The 24,356-nt window shown below is 40.4% G+C and overlaps 2 protein-coding genes and 1 pseudogene across 5 annotated transcripts in view; all 3 read left to right on the top strand.

Moving 5' to 3' along the window:
• Window positions 1–8,866, top strand: part of tncb (tenascin Cb) — a 45,970-nt gene extending 37,104 nt beyond the window's left edge. For 2 of the 4 annotated variants that reach the window (XM_047341094.1, XM_047341095.1), the window contains exons 12-22: window positions 145–417; window positions 1,641–1,763; window positions 2,651–2,794; window positions 3,266–3,385; window positions 3,717–3,860; window positions 4,596–4,726; window positions 4,811–4,943; window positions 5,235–5,386; window positions 6,342–6,438; window positions 7,718–7,879; window positions 8,461–8,866. In XM_047341094.1, the coding sequence (XP_047197050.1) occupies window positions 145–417; window positions 1,641–1,763; window positions 2,651–2,794; window positions 3,266–3,385; window positions 3,717–3,860; window positions 4,596–4,726; window positions 4,811–4,943; window positions 5,235–5,386; window positions 6,342–6,438; window positions 7,718–7,879; window positions 8,461–8,693 (1,712 nt within the window). In that variant the 3' untranslated portion in view covers window positions 8,694–8,866. The remainder of the gene's footprint in view (window positions 1–144; window positions 418–1,640; window positions 1,764–2,650; window positions 2,795–3,265; window positions 3,386–3,716; window positions 3,861–4,595; window positions 4,727–4,810; window positions 4,944–5,234; window positions 5,387–6,341; window positions 6,439–7,717; window positions 7,880–8,460) is intronic. The other 2 variants (XM_047341096.1, XM_047341097.1) reach the window with 2 other exon arrangements.
• A 3,931-nt stretch (window positions 8,867–12,797) lies between these two features.
• Window positions 12,798–13,797, top strand: LOC118114923 (annotated as a pseudogene).
• Window positions 13,798–16,680: 2,883 nt separating this feature from the next.
• On the top strand, window positions 16,681–19,087 carry LOC118114924 (beta-1,3-galactosyltransferase 5). The gene is given in 12 exon segments (XM_047341245.1): window positions 16,681–16,697; window positions 18,253–18,302; window positions 18,305–18,384; window positions 18,387–18,444; window positions 18,447–18,476; window positions 18,479–18,766; window positions 18,769–18,801; window positions 18,804–18,839; window positions 18,842–18,877; window positions 18,880–18,943; window positions 18,945–19,016; window positions 19,018–19,087. Coding segments are annotated over 12 exon segments (834 nt in total).
• Window positions 19,088–24,356: the final 5,269 nt, after the last annotated feature.

Genomic DNA, 24,356 nt, shown 5'->3' on the forward strand with positions numbered 1-24,356 from the left:
TTTGTTGACTGATGATGAACCACATAACCAATGCTGGTATTTGCACATAGACTGCTACTCTCTCTTTGACTGCCATGTTCCTCAAATGTCAAAGCATTCTTAAGTTCCACAGAGGAGGAAAACTGACTTTCCCCTGTCACTCAGAGGACGAACCGGAGGTGCAGGCTCTCCTAGTGTCTGACGTCGCCCTCGACAGCTTTAAGCTGGCCTGGATAGCTGAAGAGGATGCCTTTGACACCTTTGTCATAATGGTCAGCCAGGCTGAGGGCTCGGACCAACCGAGAGAACTGGTGTTGGGCGGTGAAGAGCGAAGCGCTGCAATGACTGAGCTCACTGAGGACACAGAGTACAAAATTGAAATCTTTGGGCTTGTTCTGGGAAGACCCTCCAAGTCTGTATTCGAGGGGGTGAGAACAGGTATACAGTGAAAGAGTGGACCCGAGAAATCAGAGCTGTGAACTGAAATCTGGACTGGTCTTGTCGGCATAACCAGTGGTGTCAGTGGTGTCTTTTATGGTAACAGCATGAAAAGTTATCGTGTCTCAACATTTGTCTAGTGTTTTCTCTGCGTCTACTAACCTGGTGTCATAGTGTGAGGCTCAGATTAAAAAAAACGGAAAAAGGTTTTGTGTCAATTTCAACACAGACTTTTTGATGACGATCAGAGCTGGAAACGTTGTGTGTCTTGTGTCAACAGCTACATGTCTCAATCTGTCTGTCAGTGCTCCTGAGTGGTCCTCAGCAACAGGACAGTTTATGAACTGCTGGATCAAAATCTGAATTCTTGTAGTTTTATCTGCTTTTGATGCAACCTATTACTAACTACTACCCCAGGGTGGTCTAAATCCTGCTAACAAACATGTATCCATCCTGTAATGAATATCTTTGAATTGAATTTGAAAAATAGCAGCTTCAAAAATAAAAAGCCCAAAGAAAATTTGTAGCAGTCGACCCCCACTCAGGACATTTACTCAGCTCTTTACTCTGCTCCTTTGGTTGTGTTGTCTTCGTTCAGTTGTTCTCCCAGATGTCATTGACTGCCTGGTCCCATGTGTCAGTGTCTCTCCTTTGTGAAGGAGGTGGGGGGGCAGTTGTCTATGTCACATAGGACGGGTGTCGCTGGCTGTGTCCCCTGTCCTCCCTGGGGGTAAGGCTTTACTCTTGGGTAGCACAGCGCATGTTTCACTTTTGTGTTTCCATGAAATGGGGGCAAGTTAATCCCCTCAGGTCTGTCACGCAAGATACTGTGGTTTGCTGTTAGCTGGAAAGGGTTTCTCCATGAGACCAGGCCTCCCCAGGCCCCCTTTGTCTGTCTACCTCACTCTCTTTTACACACTCGCTCTTTTGCTCTGTCCTAAAACGAGTGCCTTTCAGTGGTGGATCTGCCCTGGCTACAATAACAGAATACGTGTGTGTGTCTGTGTCTATGTCTTTTCTTGTCTCCTGCTTAATTCCCATGCAGATATGATATTATAATATATACATATATGCTGCGCATTCATTTAGATTAGTGCCACATATACTGTATGTTCTATTTTCCTCTCCTCACCATGCTAAGAGGGTTATACACACATTGACTAAACCATCTGTTTTTGGTCTGTTTTTGCCCCCACCTGCTGTGTCTGTCTTGCTTGTGCCAGATCTGGGCTCACCCAAGGGCATCCGCTTCTCTGATGTCACCGACACATCCGCCACCGTTCACTGGGCAGTTCCAAGAGCTCGGGTGGACAGCTACAGGGTCACATATGTGCCTGCTCATGGAGGTCAGTGTCCTCATGTGTGGACAACAGTCAACTGACTAACATTGAAGATCTGCCTTGTTACCCAATTAAAAAATCCAGCAAAGCTTTAAAATAAAACCTACGTCAAACATAAAAGTATCAATAACATGAGATTTGGCTCAAACCTAGAGCTCCAGAGGGTTTACCTTCAACTATATCTTTGCTTATATACATATTTCACAGTGTAAACTTTCTATCATTGCTGTTCCATCAATTTAATCGTCCACGATCTGTAGGGCAACTCTTCTCTCTAATGACAGACTGATTCTGCCCCCTAGTGACTCATTATGGCTATGGCTAATGTATGAGGCACAGAGGTCCAGAGAAAATGAAAAACAATCATCAAAAAACCATGTGACGATTATGATGATGATGATTATTAGTATTACTAGTATTAATCATCATCATTACAATCATTAACTTTTCCCAATTTCATCAAAGTTATTTTGAGTATGTGATGCCGTATGTGATGGATAACTCCAAGGATTGTAATTTCCTCCTTTCAGACTCAGCGTCCATTCTAATGAAAATGCAGTGCAAGATTTTAAGTTTAGCTCAGTAACTAACTAGTGGGCAGAGTTTCCTCCATAGTTTTCCTTTATAATTAGTATGGTTTGACACTTAAATATGAATCTATAGCCATGCAGATGACACTTCTTTAAGCACTTTGAATACGCTGAAGTCATCAGAACAACAGATAATGTGATATAAAAAGGAGGCTACTCACACCAAAGTCCATGATATTGTCTCATATTGTTTTTGTCCATTGTGATGGGCTTGCAAGGAAATAAAGGGAAGATACTACTTTACACAATAATTTAGCCTCCACTCTACATTCACTTTGTTGTGTGTGTTGTTTTGACTCCCAGGTAATGCTAAGACACTCACAGTGGATAACTCCGAGTCTCACACCGTGCTGCCCAACCTGACACCCGGGGTCACCTATGAGGTCACTGTTGTCGCTGTCAAGGGTCAGAGGGAGAGTGAGCCTGGGTCAGACAGTGTCACCACAGGTACAGTAACGCTCATGGAAAACCTGCACTATAACACACACACACTATTGTACTTCTATTTTAGGGATGACACTCATTGGCATAATGGATTCCCTAGCCCCTCATCCTAACCTTAACCATCAAAACTAAAATCCTCACCGTGATCCACACCCTAACCCAACAACAACCCTCAAACATGTCCATTAAAAGTGGGTCAGAAAGTGAGGTTGAGCCCTAATGTCCTCACATCTATATGTACAAGTACACACACACATTATAGATGCAACATTTTATATTTTCAGCTTGAAACCAGTTCGCTAAAATTAATCAGTAAAGTGTTTTCTTCAAACAAATGTGTCGTAATTTATGTTCAAAGAGCAGCAGGACCAAAGGTGCAGAGGTTAACTTCTTTCCACACATATGTCCAATGGGACAGACATTTAAGTTTGTTCAACTGCCAACTGTGTGTGTGTGTGTGTTTGTGTGTTGCAGCTCTGGACAAGCCCCGTGGTCTGACTGCCATCAATATCACAGACACTGAAGCTCTGCTGCTCTGGCAGCCCGCCATCGCCACCGTAGACGGATATGTCATCACCTACAGTGCAGACTCAGGTATGTAGCATCGAAACAGGTAGATAAACATGTACCTATAAACTAATATATCAAAGGTTTATATCCTACTTCAATACAGGCATTTTGATCAAAAACAGGTTTTGACAGCAGTGGGTTCCGTCGTTTGATTGGTGCCCTGTTGTCACTGCAGTCAGATTCTGCTCACATTTAATTGATCGTTACTACATTTAAATGAAGAGCTAATGTAGATTGATTTTTAAAGCAAATAATGCAAAGAAAAATCTAATTATTCAGAAGCTACATTCATACATTCTTCTCATACAACTCAACCACTCTCTTATCCTGTCTGTGTGTGTGTGTGTCGTTCCAGTGGCTCCAGTGATGGAGCGTGTGTCAGGAAACGTGGTGGAGTTTGAGATGAGTTCTCTGACGCCAGCGACGCACTACACTGTGAAGGTGTATGCGGTGAGGGACTTGTCCAAGAGCGCAGCCACTACGACTGAGTTTACCACCGGTGAGCGGTCCAATCTAAAACCTTTGTGTCTTTCTCAGACTTGATTGTTTTAGTTTCAAGGTTCAGCTAAATTTCAACATTGTCAGATTCTGAGACAAACAGGAGGAAGAAATAATTCATAAAAGATTCCTAAACTGTAGATAAAGTGTTTTTTTCTGATGTTGAGCATCAGCTTTTTCGTCCATGGGGTCCACGCAAATTATAAAAGACATGACATCAGTAAAGACAAACAACTACAGTATTAAAATCAAAAAAATATTTTGAACACTATTATTTCTAGAAACATATTAGCTACACATTACAAATCAATACAGACAGAGAAAATGTATTCACATATGATAACATATTATTATATTTTTATTCAAACACACTATACTCACATGTAGAAAATGAAGGCATGGATAAGAACTGTCCAATATATCACTATATCATATATTTCTGTACTCAATATATATTCTATTCAAATATAGAAACATATCAAGGCATTTCCAACATATTAACTATTCTATACTTATCCTTTACATAATACATATGTCTATACATAGTGATAATTCATATACTTGTGTTTGCCATATGTAGAGGTAATGTACTCTATTGCTTTGCTCTTAGTTATCAACACTTCCATAGGTCGAACTATCAAGGCATCTTCTGACATTTACCATATATCCATCAATGTATGACATGACATTTAAATTATAGAGTATGAGATTCTCTAAGAGGTTGTTTTGTGTGTAGATGTGGATGCTCCTCAGGATCTGGCAGCCAGTAACATCCAGACAGAGAACTGCATGCTGACCTGGAAGCCGCCCCGCGCTGACATCACCGGATACATCCTCAGCTACGAGTCCACAGACGGCACCATCCGGGTGAGTGGGAACCAGGACTCCACTGATTCTGGTCCTAACTGGTCATGTCGGAAATGAAATGTTTGAACATATTTCTTCCATCAGGAGGTGGTCCTGAGTCCCACTGCTGTATCATACAACATGGCTCAGCTCAGCGCCTCCACAGAGTATTCAATCAGGCTGCAGGCCATCGCTGGTCCCAAGAGGAGCAGAGTCATCTCCTCTGTCTTCACCACCAGTGAGTAGATTCATGAACAGGTTTCATCCCTTGTCGTGTCAACACATCAAACGTATATCTCCCATTGTCAGTAATAAGTGTGTGTATGTGTGTGACTGTACTAACAGTAACCTATACTAACAGTAATGTAGCGTGAGGACAAATACACCGATTTTATTTTTCATAAATACTGTATTATTTAATAATCCACAAAAGAAGATTAGCAAAATTCACAGTGATAGTATCTATGAGAACGTCTGTCGGGTCCACATTATCATTATATTGTGTGTGTGTGTGTGTGTGTGTGTGTAGCTGGTGTGCTGTACAGATACCCCAGGGACTGCTCCCAGGCTCTGCTGAACGGTGACACCTCATCCGGCCTGTACACCATCTATCTGGTGGGAGATGAGAGCCAGCCCATCCAGGTCTACTGTGACATGAGCACCGATGGAGGCGGATGGATTGTAAGTCCAATACATAGTTTCAGTTGGTAGTGGCCACACAACAATTTGGATGATCACAGACCTCTGCACGCTCTGTTGACCAAATCCACATCACTCTGACATTATTGTGGACAGGGATTTATATGCTCAATATGAGCATGGTATTTGTATCACAGTTTCTGACTGTGTCACTCAGAGTGACAAACCTTCAGAGAGTTATCACCATGTGGCTGTGGTTCAGGGGGTAGAGCGGGTTGTCCAGTATTTAGAGAACGGGGGGTTTGATCAACCCCAAACTTCCCTCATATGTTTTCATGAAGGGGTGAATGGGTGAATGTGACCCGTACTGTAAAACACTGTGAAAGGTCAAAGAGACTAGAAAAGTTCTAAACGTAAATTCAGAACATTTACCATTCAAAGTTTATTTTGGGGTCAGTGACTTACATTTGCTACATGTGTATTATGGAAGCCCTGAGAGGGAAGCATTGTGGCAGGACCATTGATTTATTGATTGATTGATTTTGTTTCATCTCTTTGAGAAATATTGTATCAGGATACTTTCATGTCTAGTAGGACTAAAGCATTTACCTTTTCTTCCACGTGATATTTTCGGCCTGTGATCTAAACATAAGATACATTACGTACTCTATTGTGTGTGTATTTTAATCAGTGAAGGTTTGCTGCCAGTAAAGCAGAGGTGGCATAAAGAGCCACAGTCCCCATGTTGAGCAGGGTTTGAATCCTGTTTTTTAGTTTTTCTGGTTAGTTAAAAGTTATTTTCAGTTTTAATTTTGTTTTTGTTTTAGAATTTTTTTTAGCTTTTGCCAGATATAAATTAAATAACAGTTTCACTTACCTCTCAGGGCCTCCGTATTGTCTGCTGGGTGTGTTAAACAAGAATCGTAAATACATCAGCTGATTGTATAAAACACAGTCTGACAATATTCATCAGTTATTATTGTTGTTTCCTTTGCAGATTTTCCTCAGACGTCAGAGCGGGAAACTGGAGTTTTTCCGTAACTGGAAGAATTACACTGCCGGCTTCGGTGACATGAACGATGAATTCTGGCTGGGTAATTTCTATCAAACATCAGATCACTACACACAGTTCCACAATACATAAGGAGCCTGTGATATAACAGTATGTTCAGCTTGTAACAGAGGTGATGTATACACAATGACAGCACTAATGCTGACATATGTATTTTTTGTGCTTATAAATTCATTGAAAAATGTACGAACACAGATCTGTGGACTGACTCATTGTACAAAAGTTCTACATTGATTCTAATATTTATGTGATTGCTGCAGGTTGTCTTTATTTTCCCATTTTCCTCTAATAATGCTCTGCTGGTCCGACATGCTCTCAGCTAGAAACATAGTTCTAAAGCTAAAATGCTGCTCAGATTTAAGGGACACGTTCTAGGACTCTAGGTGCTGATCTCTGTAAGTCATATCTGTCAGTTGATTTCATATGATTTATTAATAGTTTTTTTGTTGGTTCTTTACAAGGAATGAGCAAAACATGATGAAACAACTAAAGACATATCTCAAACAACTATAACAGATCTCATGTATCATCTTTCCATCATTAGCAAACAAGCTTTTGTCAGTGTGGTCAGATAATTACAAACTACTATAACTCTGCTTCATTCAGTTGCAACCAAATGTGGGTAAAGTGTTCAGATAGAGACCAGTCTGAGTCTCATGTAGATTTACCAAGTGGATAATAGTCCCACAGAGTGATGGCTTGAAAGATGATTCCACTTTTAAAATTAATAGCATGACTAGGCTACATAAGCCCTTAAACAGCTCGTTGAAATCTCCCTTAATTAATGAATAATTTTGCATAAAACTCAAAAACTGTAGGAGGACAGAAATGAAATTTGGCAGACAGCACACTACTGGTTAAAAGCTTCACACAGTCAGAAACTGATGTGGCAGTGCCACCATGTGGCCAATTACAAAACTACTTTTCTTTTTGTAGCTATAAATAAGTTTGCTTCAAAAGTGGCTGTTCAGGATGATATGAGCTGAATTCCTGCGTCAATGATGAAAAGGAGTGAAATGATAAGACTGAAATATGAGGCAACTGCAACAGGTGCAGGAGTCAATGCAGATATTGTAGTTATAATAATTTGAATTATGAAATTCTTTTGATTGGATTCACATGAAATACTTATAACATATAAACTTCATTCCAGCTAGTTATCAGTTATCAAATATGATTGAGTTATATTAATACCATATTAATAATACTATATATTTTGTTATCTGAAGATAAAATCTTGTGATATAGTATACATCAAAATCTATATTTATATCATATATGTCATCTCCTCCTTCCCTCAGGTCTGGCCAACCTACATAAGATCACAGCTGGAGGTCAGTACGAGCTGCGGGTGGACCTGAGAGACAAGGGTGAAGCAGCCTACGCTCAGTACGACAAGTTCTCTGTGTCTGAACCTCGAACCCGCTACAAAGTCCATGTAGGAGGATACAGTGGAACAGCAGGTAAAGCTGACTCCTGCAGCCGTGTACACAATGCTTTAGTTCAAGTCCACTGCTTCTGTCTGAAGACAACTCTTAAAACTGCTCACAAATGTATAGATTCATTTATATGTGTTAATTTTTCTTAGGCCATGAGTTGTTTTTTTTCATTCAAAATTTCTAAAATAGGAAATAAGTAATTTTGTTGGACAAATGAATACATTGTCAATAATCCTGTGTGTATTCATGCAAATGAAGGAACTTTTTTTAATGTTATGTGTATTAAATTTATTTTCTATATTTTTTTCTTATTTATGCTATGAATTCTTGGGAAGACTTGGTATCCTTTCAGGATCTTTTCAGGGCATTTAATTTTTTTTTATAAAGCTAACATATAGAAATTTGCATCTATTTGCCCTTATAAATAAATTCGACAAGAAGAAAATATGAATCAGAATATGTTGAAACAGAACAATGTGTGTCTGTTGCACATATAGTGGCCAGGTAGTGAAAAGGTTTCTTGTAAATGCTATGTTTTTGTTACAGTGTTCATCCTCTACCACTGTTCATTTCATCGATGCGCTCTCTCTCTCTCGTGTTTGTAGGCGACTCCATGACCTACCACCACGGCCGTCCGTTCTCCACCTACGACCATGACAATGACATTGCTGTCACCAACTGTGCCCTGTCCTATAAGGGAGCCTTCTGGTATAAAAACTGTCACCGTGTCAACCTCATGGGACGATATGGAGATAACAGTCACAGCAAGGTACAGTTCACTGCTGCTGCATCACAACTTCAAAAACAGAGAGTCACTGAGGATCCTCCATTACTTTAACAGATGAGGGTAGAACAGGATGCCTGAAGAGGGCTCAGTTGTGTTTCCCAACAAAACAAATCTTACAGAAAGGGTTTCTTTGGTCAGCTCAGTATCTGTAGGACTTCTGTCTAATGCCAAATGTTCATTACAGTGCAGGAGGCTGTTTGCCCCTGATGTTTTAAATTACACTGTCTTCCTAACCCAAACCACATAGGTTCTCTGACCTTGTGCTTTGTGACATTGACTCAGCTGGTGTTGAGCTGATGTCTCCTCAGAAACTGTAAAGACGCACCAGGGTTAAAGGTGTGTCCTCATGAAATCTCTGTTAAAACTGTTCAGGGTGACAAGAGTTCATTTTAGTTCAGATGTAGGGTGGACACAATTAAGTAAAAATCCAATATATATTTATAATTATTATGTTTTTAGTGGCAAATCAATGGAAACTAATAATCACTGTGTTTTCATTAGCTTAGAATGAGCCCTTATATATTGCACATGTATGTAGATAGAGTAAAATTGGCTCTGGAAAGGAACTGTCACATTTCTGTCACCTGAAGGCCACTGGAGGTTCAGCTTCACAGTGTGAGATGAGTATTTTAGTTGGTTGCAATATGCAACTTCAACACTAGATGCCACTAAATCATATACACTGACATGTAAAGAAAACAGCCTGTAGTAGAGAGAAGGACACATCTCCCCCATCCTTTGTAGAAATGATACCCTTGTATAGTGAAGAGAAGAAGCAAGTGTAAGGAAGGGTCAGTTATCTTCTTTTTCTCACAAACACACATTTAACAAAGGGAGCGCCTCATGCTTCCTGCGCAGCACATTTATCACTCGCTATCACATTGAATGAAAGAACGTAACCATGGCGACTGCATCACAGTAGTCGCCGGTTCATTAATGAAACAAAGTGAAAACGTTACCAGGATGTAATTCTGCAACTCTGAGCAGTGTTGAGATGTAACAAAGTACATTTACTTTAGTTACTGTATTCAAGAATATTGTTCATGTATTTGTAAGTTACTTAAGCACATTTATTTGCAGGTACTTTTCACTTTTACTCTAATGCATATATCAACAAATATCTGTACTTTCTACTTCACTTCATTTTTACAATGCATTGTGTTACAATTTCAGATTGTTTTATAAATGTTTAATAGTAATCAATAACAAGAGGGGAATCGGTCACTCACTGGTGAAGAAATGGATTTGGACAGCATTCTTTATTAATATGGCAGTCTGCATTTTTCTTGTGTTCTGTAAATATACAGTTAATTATATATTTGTATGTTAGATTAGGGAATAGGCTACACTGAGCAAGTATTATCACTTTAAAACATTACAGTACAGTAAACAGTATATTTAAAAACACTGTTACACAAGTAGAAAAGTTAATATGGTACATTTACTTTTTCTTGAGTTACTTTTTGTCTATTTATTTGTATTTTACTTAAGTCAAATATTTGAGTACTTCCTTCACCATTGATTATTGCAAAGCCCATGGTTGTTCTACCAAAAGGAGAAGTATTAGTCAAAACCTAAGCTGAAGGTATCTATGCTGGACCCTTGTGTCAAGTATAAATTCAGTTTATTGACACTTTTTTATTTGCCATAACCTTAACCACACCATATGTATCACATGCACCTGACAAAGCCTGGGCTTTCAAGATTGTCCAATATAAATGTGTTTGTCTGTCGATGAAGCTGCTTTGCTATAATAGCAACGTGATAAGAAAACAACCCCCAATGACCTGTCCTTTCTCTCCACAATTGACGGCATGATTTGTCTCGTCTTCCACAGGGTGTGAACCGGTTCCACTGGAAAGGCCACGAGCACTCGAATGAAGCCTATGGATATGAAGATCAGGCCCTCTAACTCAGGAACCTGGAGGGGGAGGAGGAAACGATCATAATGACCAACCACTAACAAATAACATCGCTACTTCTGTCTGGACTCCCCTTCAAAAAACCAGAACTGAATACATACATGCACCCATCCATCCACCTGCTAAGCAACCAAAGCCACTGCCAAGAGCCCTGCTGCCTCCTCACGAAACCATATTTCCTCCCATTTGCTCAGAGATCAGCCGTGACTCCATGACACCCATGGTTGTGGAAATTGTGCCGGTACTGAAATCAACGTGCATGTTACAAACTGAATTCAATTCAAGCCTACTGCAGATCTAACTCACGCACCAAAGAGCAGAAACAACTCCACCTCACCTGATTCAACCTCTCATGTTGCAGCATTTGTGGGCAGGCGTGAGTGCAGCTCGGGTATTTTTTTCTATACAGTTCACCATGTCACATCCAAGCCACGTTTGGGGTATTTCAGAGAGGCTGTTTATGGTACAATGTGGTCTTGTTTAGGTTCAGGGTGTCTTTGCTAAAACTGATAACACAGTGATAATTCAGAAGGATTATCATTCTGTTCCTTGTACAGTCCTGTACATGTATGCATCTGATTTAAACATTCGAAAAAGGGATATTCCTCAGATGGCAGTATTCAGATGTCAGATATCTCCATCTAACTTGCCATTTGTTTGTCTTTGTGCGACTTCACTTGTGTCAGTGTCACTTTATCCTCCCCTGGTTCCTTCATCTCCCTCAACACAAGCCAACATCTGAAGTGATAAGAGATGCAAGTGTAAAGAGGAAAAAAAAATCTATATCAAAGTATTTTACTGGCCACATCCCATGTCCACCTGGACGGCAATGTATCCATTCATCCTGTGAGCCCCTGAAGGCATCATGCTACAGCCACAGTGTTGTGTTTTAAAAACGAAAGAACGGAGAAAAAGAAAAGCAGACGTGTTTTCAATTTGTTTCGTTTCTCTCATGAATCCGAAGGCAGGACCTATTATTGAGTATGTAATGAAATGCGGTGATTACGTTGTTCTTTCTTTTGTTTTTGCAAAATGTGAATACAGTACTTACTGTATATGTGCAACAAGAGAATGTTATGTGTTGTTCACACAAAATATGTTGATGCTCAAAACATGAAAAAAGGCCAACTCTGATTGAATTCCAGTTGATATGGTAAAATCTCTATGCTAATGTTGATATAAATAGTGTTTGAACAGGCCCAAACTAGAGAACTAGTTACTGTTTCTACCCCCTCCCCCCGGCACCCACCTGCCCCCTGCCCCCTGCCCCGCCCCGCCCCCTGCCCCCATCCCCTGCTATGGCAGGATACTAAACCACTGACCTTCTAAAGAATGCCTGTGTAAATTAAGTCTGTTTTTATTGTTTTGTTTGTTTATAACTGGGTGAACAAGTGTTTCTCTGTAAGCTGTATTACAATAAACAGTTTGTTTAAAAGGAAGATGTGAAGGAGCTTTATTTATTTCATGTCCATGATGAAGATAAAGAAAAACAAAGAACATCCCAACTCAGGGTCCACGGGCCTTTTAACCACACCACATGGTTTTAGATAGTTTGCTTATTTGCCATTGAGATTCTGTGAGTTGCAATCAAATGTTAAGGTGCTGAATAGAATACTGTACTTCAAAACCATATACTCACTACTACGTACCACCAATAATATTAATCCTACTGACTGCGTGAGTTGATAATGAACTTAGCTACTTCATGGTTGTCTCACAGTGTTACTTGTTGTTATTTTTGTGCCATCTTCAATTTGCAGATACTTCATCATCCAAAATCCACACGTAGCTTCTGTTTCAAGCCAAATCACAAATAATAATAATATAATAATAATAACAATAAAACTAATAACTATAATAACAATAATAATAATAACAATAATAATAATAATAACATCAATACATCCTCTGTTTTAGACTGTATACACTAAGCTTTATTGGCATGACATTATGTTGCTAAAGCACAAATATCAAATGTTATCGTCAAATCAAAAAGAGAGTAAGGAATGTATAAGGAGAGAAAACAACAACCACAGCAGTTGTTATTAACAACATTTGAAGGCCTCTGTTCGATTTCCGATCCACGCCCTCCTGTCGGGAGTGGCCGCCCTCCCTCCCCCTCACTGCAGCGGTACTTCCTGGATTGCCTCATGTTGTTTCTCGTGTCGAGTCCGACTAATGAGTCGCTCACCGGGACGGGGAGCAGATTGTCTTCCGTGGAGGCAATGAGGAGATGTCAATGTGGAGGTTAGTGAAGTTACTCACCGTGTCAGTTGCGTTTCGTCCTGTTTGGCTCAGATCTTAGTTAGTCCTGAGTAAAGAGCAGGTAAAGACAAGCCTCTGTCAGAGCAGGAGCACAGGCTCCTGTCCCCCCACTCATACCAGTACATACTCAACCAGCCACTGTGCAGGGACACCAGCCCCTTCCTGCTCTTCCTGGTCCCAGCCATTCTGGTGACGCTGCAGCTAGGGAGGCCATCAGGAAAACATGTAGCTTCCAGGTCAGGAGCACCTCAAATTGGCCTCTTACATGGGGTCCCCCGAGGGGGCAGGGGTCCGTACCTCCAGGACAAGCTGAGGAGAGAGCAGGGAATATGCAGACATCATCCAGATAAACTTCCTGGACAGCTACCAGAACCTGACATAACAAGACTGTGATGATGATGAACTGGGCTGCGACCCACTGCCCCAGAGCCTCCTAGCACGTCATGAAGGTGGACTCAGATCCTTGTGAACGAAATTCCACCGCGGTGGCTGAGAGCTGCCCACGTCAGGCCTTCAATACAGGGTTGTCAGTGATGTTTTGATGGCAGGCCGAGGAGGGACAGTTACAGTAAGTGGCATTTGTCAGAGGAGGAGTACCTGAAGACAGCTTCGTATGTATCTGAGCTGGGTATGTCCTCTCTGCAGACCTGGCCGCCAGATCTCCTGGGCTCCAGGCTCGTCCGCATGATCTCCATGGAGGACGTGGTACATGGGGTTGTGTCTGCGTGTGCTGGGGAACCATCTCCTGGGTGCTCTCAGTCCCCACCCTCAGGAACCCTTTGAAATCAGGAGACTTGGAGTATGACAGGTGCACCTTCGCCAAACTCATCATTGTGAACTGTAATCACAAGGCCAAAGCTGCTGCAGGTCTGGCAGATTTTCCAAAGGACACAGCAGCTGCTGAGGGTCAACTTACCAAGTGCTTCACTGTTCAGACACATGAGAACTTCAACAAAGTTAAAATGTAATGAAAACAGCTGGCTCTGTTTCATGAAAGAAGCCATTACACACACAGGCAGCAGTGTGGATGTTCATGTTCATGGGCGACAGGGTCGGGTAAGCTGTATTATTAGTATTGTGGCAAACATTATTCAAATATTCAAATGAAACTATCAGAGAATATATCTTCACTCCAGAGTTAAACCTCAACTCGCTCATTTACAATCACAGACTTGTGACCTCAGGCTAAAAGAAAACCTCTCATGTTGATCTGCTGCTTGTCTCTTTAACTATAATATTGTCAATTCAGTATCTTTGTATTTGGACTGCTGTTGACAGAACAGGCAATTTGATACATTCCTTGAAACAGTGGTGGACATTTTCAAATTATGTCAGATTTTTCTTATACTAACTACTCATCTTGACCTAATAATGGATAATGCAAACTAGAGCAGCTGGATATTATAGAGATAGAATGCCTTAATCGATTTGAGATAAATTTCCATCCCAAAAGCTATACAAATATTCAGTTAACTGTCCCATAAGGAAGCAGCAGAAGCTGCAACTGGAGAAGCAGGAACCAAAGATTTCGGCATTAAGTGATCAAAACAAAATAGTTGCAAATAATCAACACATCAACAGTTTTCTGTATGACTTATCATTTTTTGTTAACAAGTAAATGAAATGTAATAAGCTTGAACACTAATTTCTGAATAATGCACCATCCCTGATGTTATATTTTTGTGCGCTTGTGAAGCGCCTACGATCCTTGGATTTGTAAAGTTGCTGACTTTATTCAAACAATGTCGCAAATTATCTGCAAATGAGAAGCTGGAACCTCGTTTTTCACGATTGTAGCTTTATTGACCAGGCCAAATAAAACAAGACAAAATAGTTGCAGATGTTTTTTTCATCCGCATGTCAGTTCAAACTTTTCATTCAAAGTCATATTTTATAGGTATTGTGCCGTAGCGTTAGGTTCAGAGGTGGGGCCAGGACATAATGTATCCTCGAATTTATAATATACCGCCAAAGTTGACCCCGTTTTACTGGCCTTGTACTTAATCTTCAGTTTGTGCTCGATGGGTTTGGGTTCCACGTGGACTAATTTAATTGGGCCACATTACCCAGCAAAACATTTATCTCTCAATCTATCTGTCTGTCTGTCTGTCTGTCTGTCTGTCTGTCTGTCTGTATATATCCGTCCATCTGGGCGTAAAATAACCCACAGCATATTTGTTGTGTTACTGTGCCTATTTATTTACACTGTGTCTTGTGACGGAGTGGCTATTTATATATATGCGTTGTACTTACAAAGGAGAACCAGCTGGTGGCAGTATGTGGCAACTGCTGAGGTGTACTTAGTACACATTTTAAATACAGTTACTCTCTGACCTTTTCACAGGGATCATTATAAGTGGGCAAGAAAAGATGAGTCCTCAGTTTTCCTAAGAGAAGTTTTTTATTTTCATCTTTCTAACAGCAGAACAGCTGATCCTGCTCACTGTGGATTATTTATGCACCGAGCGCCTCATAGATTTTTACCTTAGATTTTTTGCTGCATGTTAGAATGAGAAAATACACAGCATCTGACTATATGAATGTTTGATTTTATTATATATTTCTGTTGCTATATTGTTTTTGCTATTGTCCACATGCCAGAATATATGCTGTTTCCATCCAGAATAAATTAAATACTTGGACAAATGCTGAAAACCTTTTTCATGAGATTTATTCAACATGAATTTACATTTATATTTGTATTTTCAATAACACACAATACAACACGTTACAGTGTGCATTCAAAGGGTTAGTAATCAAAGTTGTAGGCTTATGATAAAACTAAGCACATTCAGTACTTAATGTTGACAAATTTTCAAATTTATTTGAAATGATGAAACCTGATTTTTTTTTATATTAATAACTCAGTAAGGTTTTATGGAAATTAAATTGTAAGGCAGAAAACTCTCATTATTTATAGTACTATGCTTAGAAAAGTTAATATGGTACTTTTTACTTTTTCTGAGTTACTTTTGTCTATTTGTTTGTATTTTACTAAAGTCACATATTTGAGTACTTCCTTCACCCTTGATTATTGCAAAGCCCATGGTTGTTCTACCAAAGGAGAAGTATTAGTCAAAACCTAAGCTGAAGGTATCTATGTTGACCTTGTGTCAAGTATAAATCCTCAGTTTATTGACACTTTTATTTGCCATATCCTTAATCCACAACTGAAAATGCCACATGCACTGGACAAAGCCTGGGGCTTTCTAAGATTGTCCAATATAAAATGTGTTTGTCTGTCGATGAAGCTGCTTTTGCTATAATATCAATGTGTGATAAGAAAACAACCCCAATGACCTGTCCTTCTCTCCATATAATTAATGTAAGATGATTTGTCTCGCCTTCCACAGGGTGGAACTGGTTCCACTGGAAAGGCCAATGCACTCGACGAGTTTCTTATGGATATGAAGATCAGGCCTCCAACTTCAGGAACCTGAGTGGGAGGAGGAAACGATCATAAATGACCAACCACTAACAACATCGCCATTTCTGTCTGACTCCCCCAAAAAAAAACCATCTTGAATACACACATGCACCCATCCATCCACCCAGCAGCAACCAAAGCCACTGCCAAGAGCCCTGCTGCCTCCTCCACACGAAAACCATATTTCCTCCCATTTGCTCAGAGATTAATGCACTCTCAATGAGTCATATTAGGAAATTAAGCCAAGACTGAAACGCAGATAATATAATTAAATTTAATCAAATGTCACTCAGATTCTGGTCTGACAAGCTAAAGAAGCAGGAATTTCACCCGCTTACCTGATTCAACTTCATGCAATGCGGCACATTTATGGCAGGCGAGCATTGTCAGTATTCATATAGTCTACCCATGTCGCACCTAAACCATGTTGGTGTGGTTGCTGTGAGAGCAATGTGGCAATGTCTTGGTTAGTCAGGTAGAGATATTTAAACACCAGTGATGCTAACCAGATGTGGTGGTGGAGAGAGTGCAACAGGAATACCTCAACCTGGCATCTGGTGAAAACGTCAACAATGATTGTTTGGATGGCTGAGTCATAAATATTAACTGTTGATTGCAGTAAGATCCTCTGCCCATCACCAACAAGGTAAGGAAAACTACTAAAACTTTTGACAGGGAAAACGTAGAAACCTCAGGGAAGAGCCGCATGAGAGGGATCCCTCTACCAGGACAGACAGAAGTGCAATGGATGCCACGAGTAATAGGTATATTGTCAGGCAGTCTTGTAGATTTTTTAGTCCGCGATCAGCTGCCACAAGGCTACAATGATCGGGTGCCGCCGTAATCCACTTCATCCATTGTCATGATCCATTGATACTATTGGGATCCATCATCATGGTCCATGATCGCTGCCAACAATGATATGGGATTATACAGAACATATGATCAGTTGAGGTCGATCCGAAGAGGTGATGAATATTCTTCTCAAGACTGGAGGTTCCCGAGGGACTGAGGTCTGAGAAGACCAGCACCCCTGCCCCTGCTCCATCCCCTGCTATGGCAGGATAGTAAACCACTGACCTTCTAAAGAATGCCTGTGTAAATAAAGTCTGTTTTTAGATGAGCCTTACATGAAGATAAAGAAAAACAAAGAACATCCCAACTCAGGGTCCACGGGCCTTTTAACCACACCACATGGTTTTAGATAGTTTGCTTATTTGCCATTGAGATTCTGTGAGTTGCAATCAAATGTTAAGGTGCTGGGAATATGAATACTCTGTACTTCTAAAACTAGTTATACTACTACTACGACTCACTCAATATTAATCCTACTGATCATAGTGAGTTGATAATGAATCCCTCATTAACATGGCTTGTCCTCACAGTTAATTGCTATTATTTTTTGTGCCATCTTCAATTTAAGAGATACTCATCATCCAAAACTAACACGTAGCTTCTGTTTCACAAATTCACAATAATAATAATAATAATAATAACAATAATAAATAATAAAACTAATAATCATAATAACAAATAATAATAATAATAATAATAATAATAACATCATTGACATCCCTCTTGTTTCAGACTGTATAATTAAGCTTTATTGGCATGACATTACATGCTAAAGCACAAATATCAAATGTTAATGTCAAATCAAAGACATGAATGTATAAGGAGAGAAAACAACAAACTACAGCAGTTGTTATTAACAACATTTGAAGTAAGCTCTCTCTGTCTGATTTCCGGGTCCACGCCCTCCTGTCGGGAGTGGCCGCCCCTCACTGCAGCGGTACTCTGGATTGCCTCCTGTAAGAGCTTCTTTCTCGTGTCGAGTCCATAGACTGTAAGTCGAGTCGCTCCCACTGGACGGGAGCAGATTCGTTTCCCGGAGGCAATGAGGAGATGGCTGTCGGGAGTTAGGTAAAAAGCACCATCATGGTTGGGGCTGTGCTCGTCCTGTCGGCTCAGATCTTAGTTGGTGTCCTGAGTAAAGAGCAGGTAAAGACAAGTCTCTGTCAGAGCAGGAGCACAGGCTCCTGTCCCCCACTCATACCAGTACATACTAACCAGCCACTGTGCAGGGACACCAGCCCCCTTCCTGCTCTTCCTGGTCCCAGTTGCTCCAGCCAGGACGCTGCAGCGAGGAGGCCACCACAGAAAACATGGGGAGCTCCAGGTCAGGACACCTCACTGTCTTCTACATGGGGGTCCCTGAGGGGGTAGGTCCAGCCTCCAGGACAAGCTGGAGGAGGAGAGCAGGGAACATGCAGACATCATCCAGATAAACTTCCTGGACAGCTACCAGAACCTGACAATCAAGACTGTGATGATGATGAACCAACAGCACCACTGCCCCAGAGCCTCCCACGTCATGAAGGTGGGATCTCCTGACATCTTTGTGAACGCACCCACCTCCTGGGCGGTGGCTGAGGAGCGGTGCCCACGTCAGGCCTTCATCACAGGGTCAGTGATAAGCGATGGCAGGCCGAGGAGGGACAGTTACAGTAAGTGCATTTGTCAGAGGAGGAGTACCCTGAAGACAGCTTCCCCCGTATGCATCTGGAGCTGGGTATGTCCTCTCAGACTGGCCGCCAGGATCTCCTGGGCCTCCAGGTTCGTCTGATCTTCATGGAGGACGTGGTACATGGGCTGTGTCTGCGTGTGCTGGGGTCCACGAAGGCTCAGCCTGCCCACCCTAGAACCCTTTGAAATCAGAGACTTGGAGTATGACAGGTGCACCTTCGCCAAACTCTGCCTGTGAACGGGTTCAAGGGCCAAAGCTGCTGCAGGTCTGGCAGGATTTCTCCAAAGGACACAGCAGCCGTTGAGGGTCAACTTTACCAAGTGCTTCACTGTTCAGACACATGAGAACTTCAACAAAGTTAAATGTAATGAAATCAGTCCTGCTCTTTAAGGAAATAGAGTTACATTACACACACAGGCAGCAGTGTGATGTTCATGTTCATGGGCTACAATGTGGGTAAAGCTGTATTATTATATTATGCAAACATTATTCAAATATTCAAATGAAACTATCAGAGAATATATCTTCACTCCAGAGTTAAACCCTCAACTGTTCATTTACAATCACAGACGTGTGACCTCAGGCCAAAGAAAACCTCTCATGTTGATCTGCTGCTTGTCTCTTTAACTATAATATTGTCAATTCAGTATCTTTGTATTTGACTGCTGGTTGACAGAACAGGCAATTTGGATACATTCCTTTGGAAACAGTGGTGACATTTTCAAATTATGTCAGATTTTCTTATACTAACCACTACATTTGACCTAATAATGGATAATGCAAACTAGAGCAGCTGGATATTATATAGAGATAGAATGTGCCTTAATCGATTTGAGATAAATTTCCATCCCAAAGCTATACAAATATTCAGTTAACTGTCCCATAAGGAAGCAGCAGAAGCTGCAACTGAGAAGCAGGAACCAAAGATTTCGGGCATTATGATCAAAACAAAATAGTTGCAAATAATCAACACATCAACAACGCCATAATTTATCATTTTTTGTTAACAAGTAAATGAAATGTAATAAGTTTGAACACTAATTACTGAATAATGCACTCATATCCCTGATGTTATATTTGTGTGCACTTGTGAAGCGCTCATTTATCCTTGATTTTAAAAAGTTGCTGACTTTATTCAAACAATGTCGCAAATTATCTGCACTGAGAAGCTGGAACCTGGTTTTACCACAGCTTTACTGACCGAGGCCAAATAAAATAAGACAAAATAGCTGCAGATGTTTTTTTCATCCGCAATGTCAGTTCCAACTTCTCTTCATTCAAAGTCATATTTTATAGGTATTGTGTGCAGTTAGTCATAGAGGTGTAAATAGGGACATAATGTATCCTCTGAATTTATAATATACCAAAGTTGACCCCCGTTTTACTGGCCTTGTACTTAATCTTCAGTTTGTGCCTGATGGGTTTGGGTTCCACGTGGACTAATTACACTGGGCCACATTACCCAGCAAACATTTATCTCTCAATCTGTCTGGTTCGTCTGTCTGTCTGTCTGTCTGTCTGTCTGTATATAATATCCGTCCATCTGGGCGTAAAATAACCTACAGCATATTTGTTGTGTTACTGTGCCTATTTATTTACACTGTGTCTTATGACGGAGGGTTATTTTTATATATATATATATATATATATATATACAGTCCCTGGGACAAGTCTTGTCGCTTGGGTACAAGTGACCTTATGTCTTCAAATATATTTGTAATCAATTTTTTTTTACAAGAAATGGCTAATTTCAATCCCAACAGCTTTTGAAATAATGTTTGGTGCCAAACGAAACTGCTGAAAAGCATTCTAACGCTCAGCTTTGCAAAGCCCACTGAGTCAGTTTGCAAAGACAAAAGTCTTGTCGCTCTGTGTCATATGATGCACCCAATCCTAGATTACAGCCTCACCGTGCGATCAATAATTGATCAATCAATTAGTGGGTGGGCAAAGAACCCCAGCACACCAGACCTTCACATCAATCAGTCCTGACCCTGACAACATGCCTAAGATTCACCCTGAGACCAAAGCGTTGATTATCAAGAGGTGCTGAAGACCAGATCCACTGCTGAGGTGGCTGACACCTTCAATGTGTCTCAGCTAAGTACAAAGAATAAGAAAAAGATTTGAAGAGACTGGAGATGTTTTTGACAAGCCCAGGTCCGGCAGACCCCGCAAGACAACTGCTCTGGAGGACCGTTTGTTGGTCAGAAAATCCAAGGCCAGCCCCTTTCCACTGCAGCAGAGCTCCACTCAGGCCTGGTCACCTCAAGTCCCCGTGTCAACCAGACAGTTTGTAGAATTCTGTCTCTGAAATGGCCTCATGGTCGAATCACTGCCCAGAAACCAGCAATTAAACAAAAGGCAATTAAAAATGTGTGGCATTTGCCAAGGCCTATAGCCTGCTAAAAGGATGGACGCTGGAAAAGTGGCAGAAGGTGGATTTCTCAGATGAATCTTCGTTTGAATTACATCACAGCCGCGCAAATATTGCAGGAGACCTACTGGAGCCCGCATGGATCCGAGATTCACCCAGAAAACAGTTAAGTTTGGTGGCGGAAAAATCATGGTCTGGGGTTACATCCAGTATGGGGGTGCGAGAGATTTGCAGGGTGGAAGGCAATATCAATAGCCTAAAATATCAAGAAGTATTAGCTACCTCTTACATTCCCAACCATACAAGGGGTCAAATTTTGCAGCAGGATGTTGCTCCATCGCATACTTCCATCTCTACATCAAAGTTCCTCGCGGCGAAGAAGATCAAGGTGCTCCAGGACTGGCCAGCCCAGTCACCAGACATGAACATCATTGAGCATGTCTGGGGTAGAATGAAAGAGGAAGCATGGAAGACGAAACCAAAGAATCTTGATGAACTCTGGGAGGCATGTAAGACTGCTTTCTTTGCTATTCCTGATGACTTCATCAATAAATTGTATGAATCATTGTCGAACCGCATGGATGCAGTCCTTCAAGCTCATGGAAGTCATACAAGATATTAAATATGGATCTCACAGCACCACTACTTAATTCACTGATGTTATGCAACATATTTTTGTATTTGAAGTAAATTATTTGTTCAATTTTCACATTACTCTCTGTAGGCGACAAAACTTTTGTCTTGCCAAAATCTGACCTTTCTGTGTTCATTAAATGATCAATCTTTCTTCAGTGAAGCAAATTTATTTTAGTATATTACACATAATTTGGGAGGGTTTTAGCTTTCATATGAGCCATTTCTAAAACCAATGGATAAATTAAAAGTCAGGTTATAAGCTGTTGTTTCTACAAAATGGATAAGTGACAAGACTTTTGTCAGGGACTTGTATATATATGCGTTGTACTTACAAAGGAGAACCAGCTGGTGGCAGTATGTGGCAACTGCTGAGGTGTACTAGTACACATTTTAAATACAGTTACTCTCTGACCTTTTCACAGGGATCATTATAAGTGCAAGTAAGAAAGATGAGTCCTCAGAAAAGCCTATAAGAGAAGTTTTTTATTTTCCTCTTTCACATAACAGCAGAACAGCTGATTCTGCTCACTGTGGTTTACTATGCACCGAGCGCCTCATAGATTGATACCTTCGATTTTTTGCTGCATATGAATGAGAAAATACACAGCATCTGACTATATGAATGTTTGATTATTATATATTTCTTGCTGCTATTGTTTTTGCTATTGTCCACATGCCAGAATATATGCTGTTTCCATCCAGAATAAATTAAATACTTGGACAAATCCTGAAAACCTTTTTCATGAGATTTATTCAACATGAATTTACATTTATATTTGTATTTTCACAACACACAATACAACACGTTACAGTGTGCATTCAAAGGGTTAGTAACTTCAAAGTTGTAGGCTTATGATAAAACTAAGCACATTCAGTACTTAATGTTGACAAATTTCCAAATTTATTTGAAATGATGAAACTTTTTTCATATTAATAAGTCAGTAAGATGGCTGCAGGGAAATACAATTTAAAGGCAGGTAAACTCATTAATATAGCACATGCTTATAAATGTCATTACATACAAGCAGTATGTATGTATGTACTTTTTTATTTTATGTAGTATTGCACAGACAAGTCACATGGAACCACATCTTGTGAAACCAGCCACAGGGGGTAAGGAAAAAAAGAAGCAAAAGATGGGGGATTGTTGAGAATGGGCCAATAATATTTAACTTCAAAGTAGAATAGAATAATAAAAACAAAAAATAAATAAAAATGAACAATGTTACCCTCTGAATTTAGTTTAAAGTAACATTAAATTGCTCTTAATATAGTGTTCCACTAAATTTCAATTAAAATAAAGACTTGTTGCATATGACATCATCCAATTGGATGAGAGCAGAAGGTGCAGTAATTACATTAGATGCAGTTTATTGTCTGCTCTGCAGGCTGATGACTCAGAAATGATTTTAAAGTGAAGCCGAGCGTCATGGCAGCTGCTGGTGTCTTTACTCACACACACCAGACTGACAGAGTGTGTTGTGCCAGTGTTGGCCCTTCATCAAAAAACAGATCAAACACAAAGCACCATCTTGTACCACGGATCTTCCTCAGGTGTTGATCAGTGAGGCTGGAAACAAGTTGAGTTCCTTACATCAATGTGCCTAAACATTAAAAGGTATTTTTTTAAGTGGTGTCTCATAGACACTTTTCCTTGGTAAGTCTTGAAAAGATTGAAATGCACAAACATTTGAATTCGAAAATTATCATTTAATAAAGCAGTTTTGTAAACCGTTGCCTATTTACACATTGATTTCAAGTCGAGCATCCGTCCAAAAAATCTAAACTGTAATTTCTCATTGACAAACATATTCAGACCCATAATCCAATTATTTGTAGAAGCCTCTTTGGCAGCAGATGCAGCTTCAGGTCTTCATGTGAGTCTTCACTAGCAGCTGAGCTGGATTTGTGCAGTTTCTTCCGTGCAGATCCACTCAGGCTGCACCACACCTGTAAAAACCACCTACACTGTGTTCACGCCTCCTTTTCACAGGCACTGGATTGTCCACCATCAAATGACAGCCACATATTATAATAATGAGTTGATAGGTCTAACTGTTAATTGCACAATCCCACCTGCAACGGCAGGTGAGATGCACCATACAGACACATAATTAACACACAAACTGTGACTCCATCCTACTACCACTGTTTGATATATACTGCAAGTATAGTGCACGTTTGTGGCTAAATGTTTCACATATGTTCCTGAAAATGTGACGCAAAATCCTTAAGCCAACATTTGGTCCTCAGAGCCTTAGAAATGGTTTAATACCTTGCTTTGATCTGCAGAATCCATTTCAGTTTGTCACAGGACTCCCGTCAAGATCGAGACACATCTCATGGATAATTACAACAAACAAGCAGGTACCTGACCACAATTTTAATACATTTGCAAAAACTTCAGAAAACATGTTTTCACTTCGACATGTGGATTATTGAGTGTACATGATAGGGGAAATTATATATCTATTTAAATAATATCAGTGACACACTAAAGACTGCAAAAGGTCTTACAATTCCTTAAGCCAAACTAGGCATACCATCATTGAATAACACT

The sequence above is a fragment of the Hippoglossus stenolepis genome, chromosome 9, assembly GCF_022539355.2.
Source record: "Hippoglossus stenolepis isolate QCI-W04-F060 chromosome 9, HSTE1.2, whole genome shotgun sequence".
NCBI classification, from domain to species: domain Eukaryota; kingdom Metazoa; phylum Chordata; class Actinopteri; order Pleuronectiformes; family Pleuronectidae; genus Hippoglossus; species Hippoglossus stenolepis.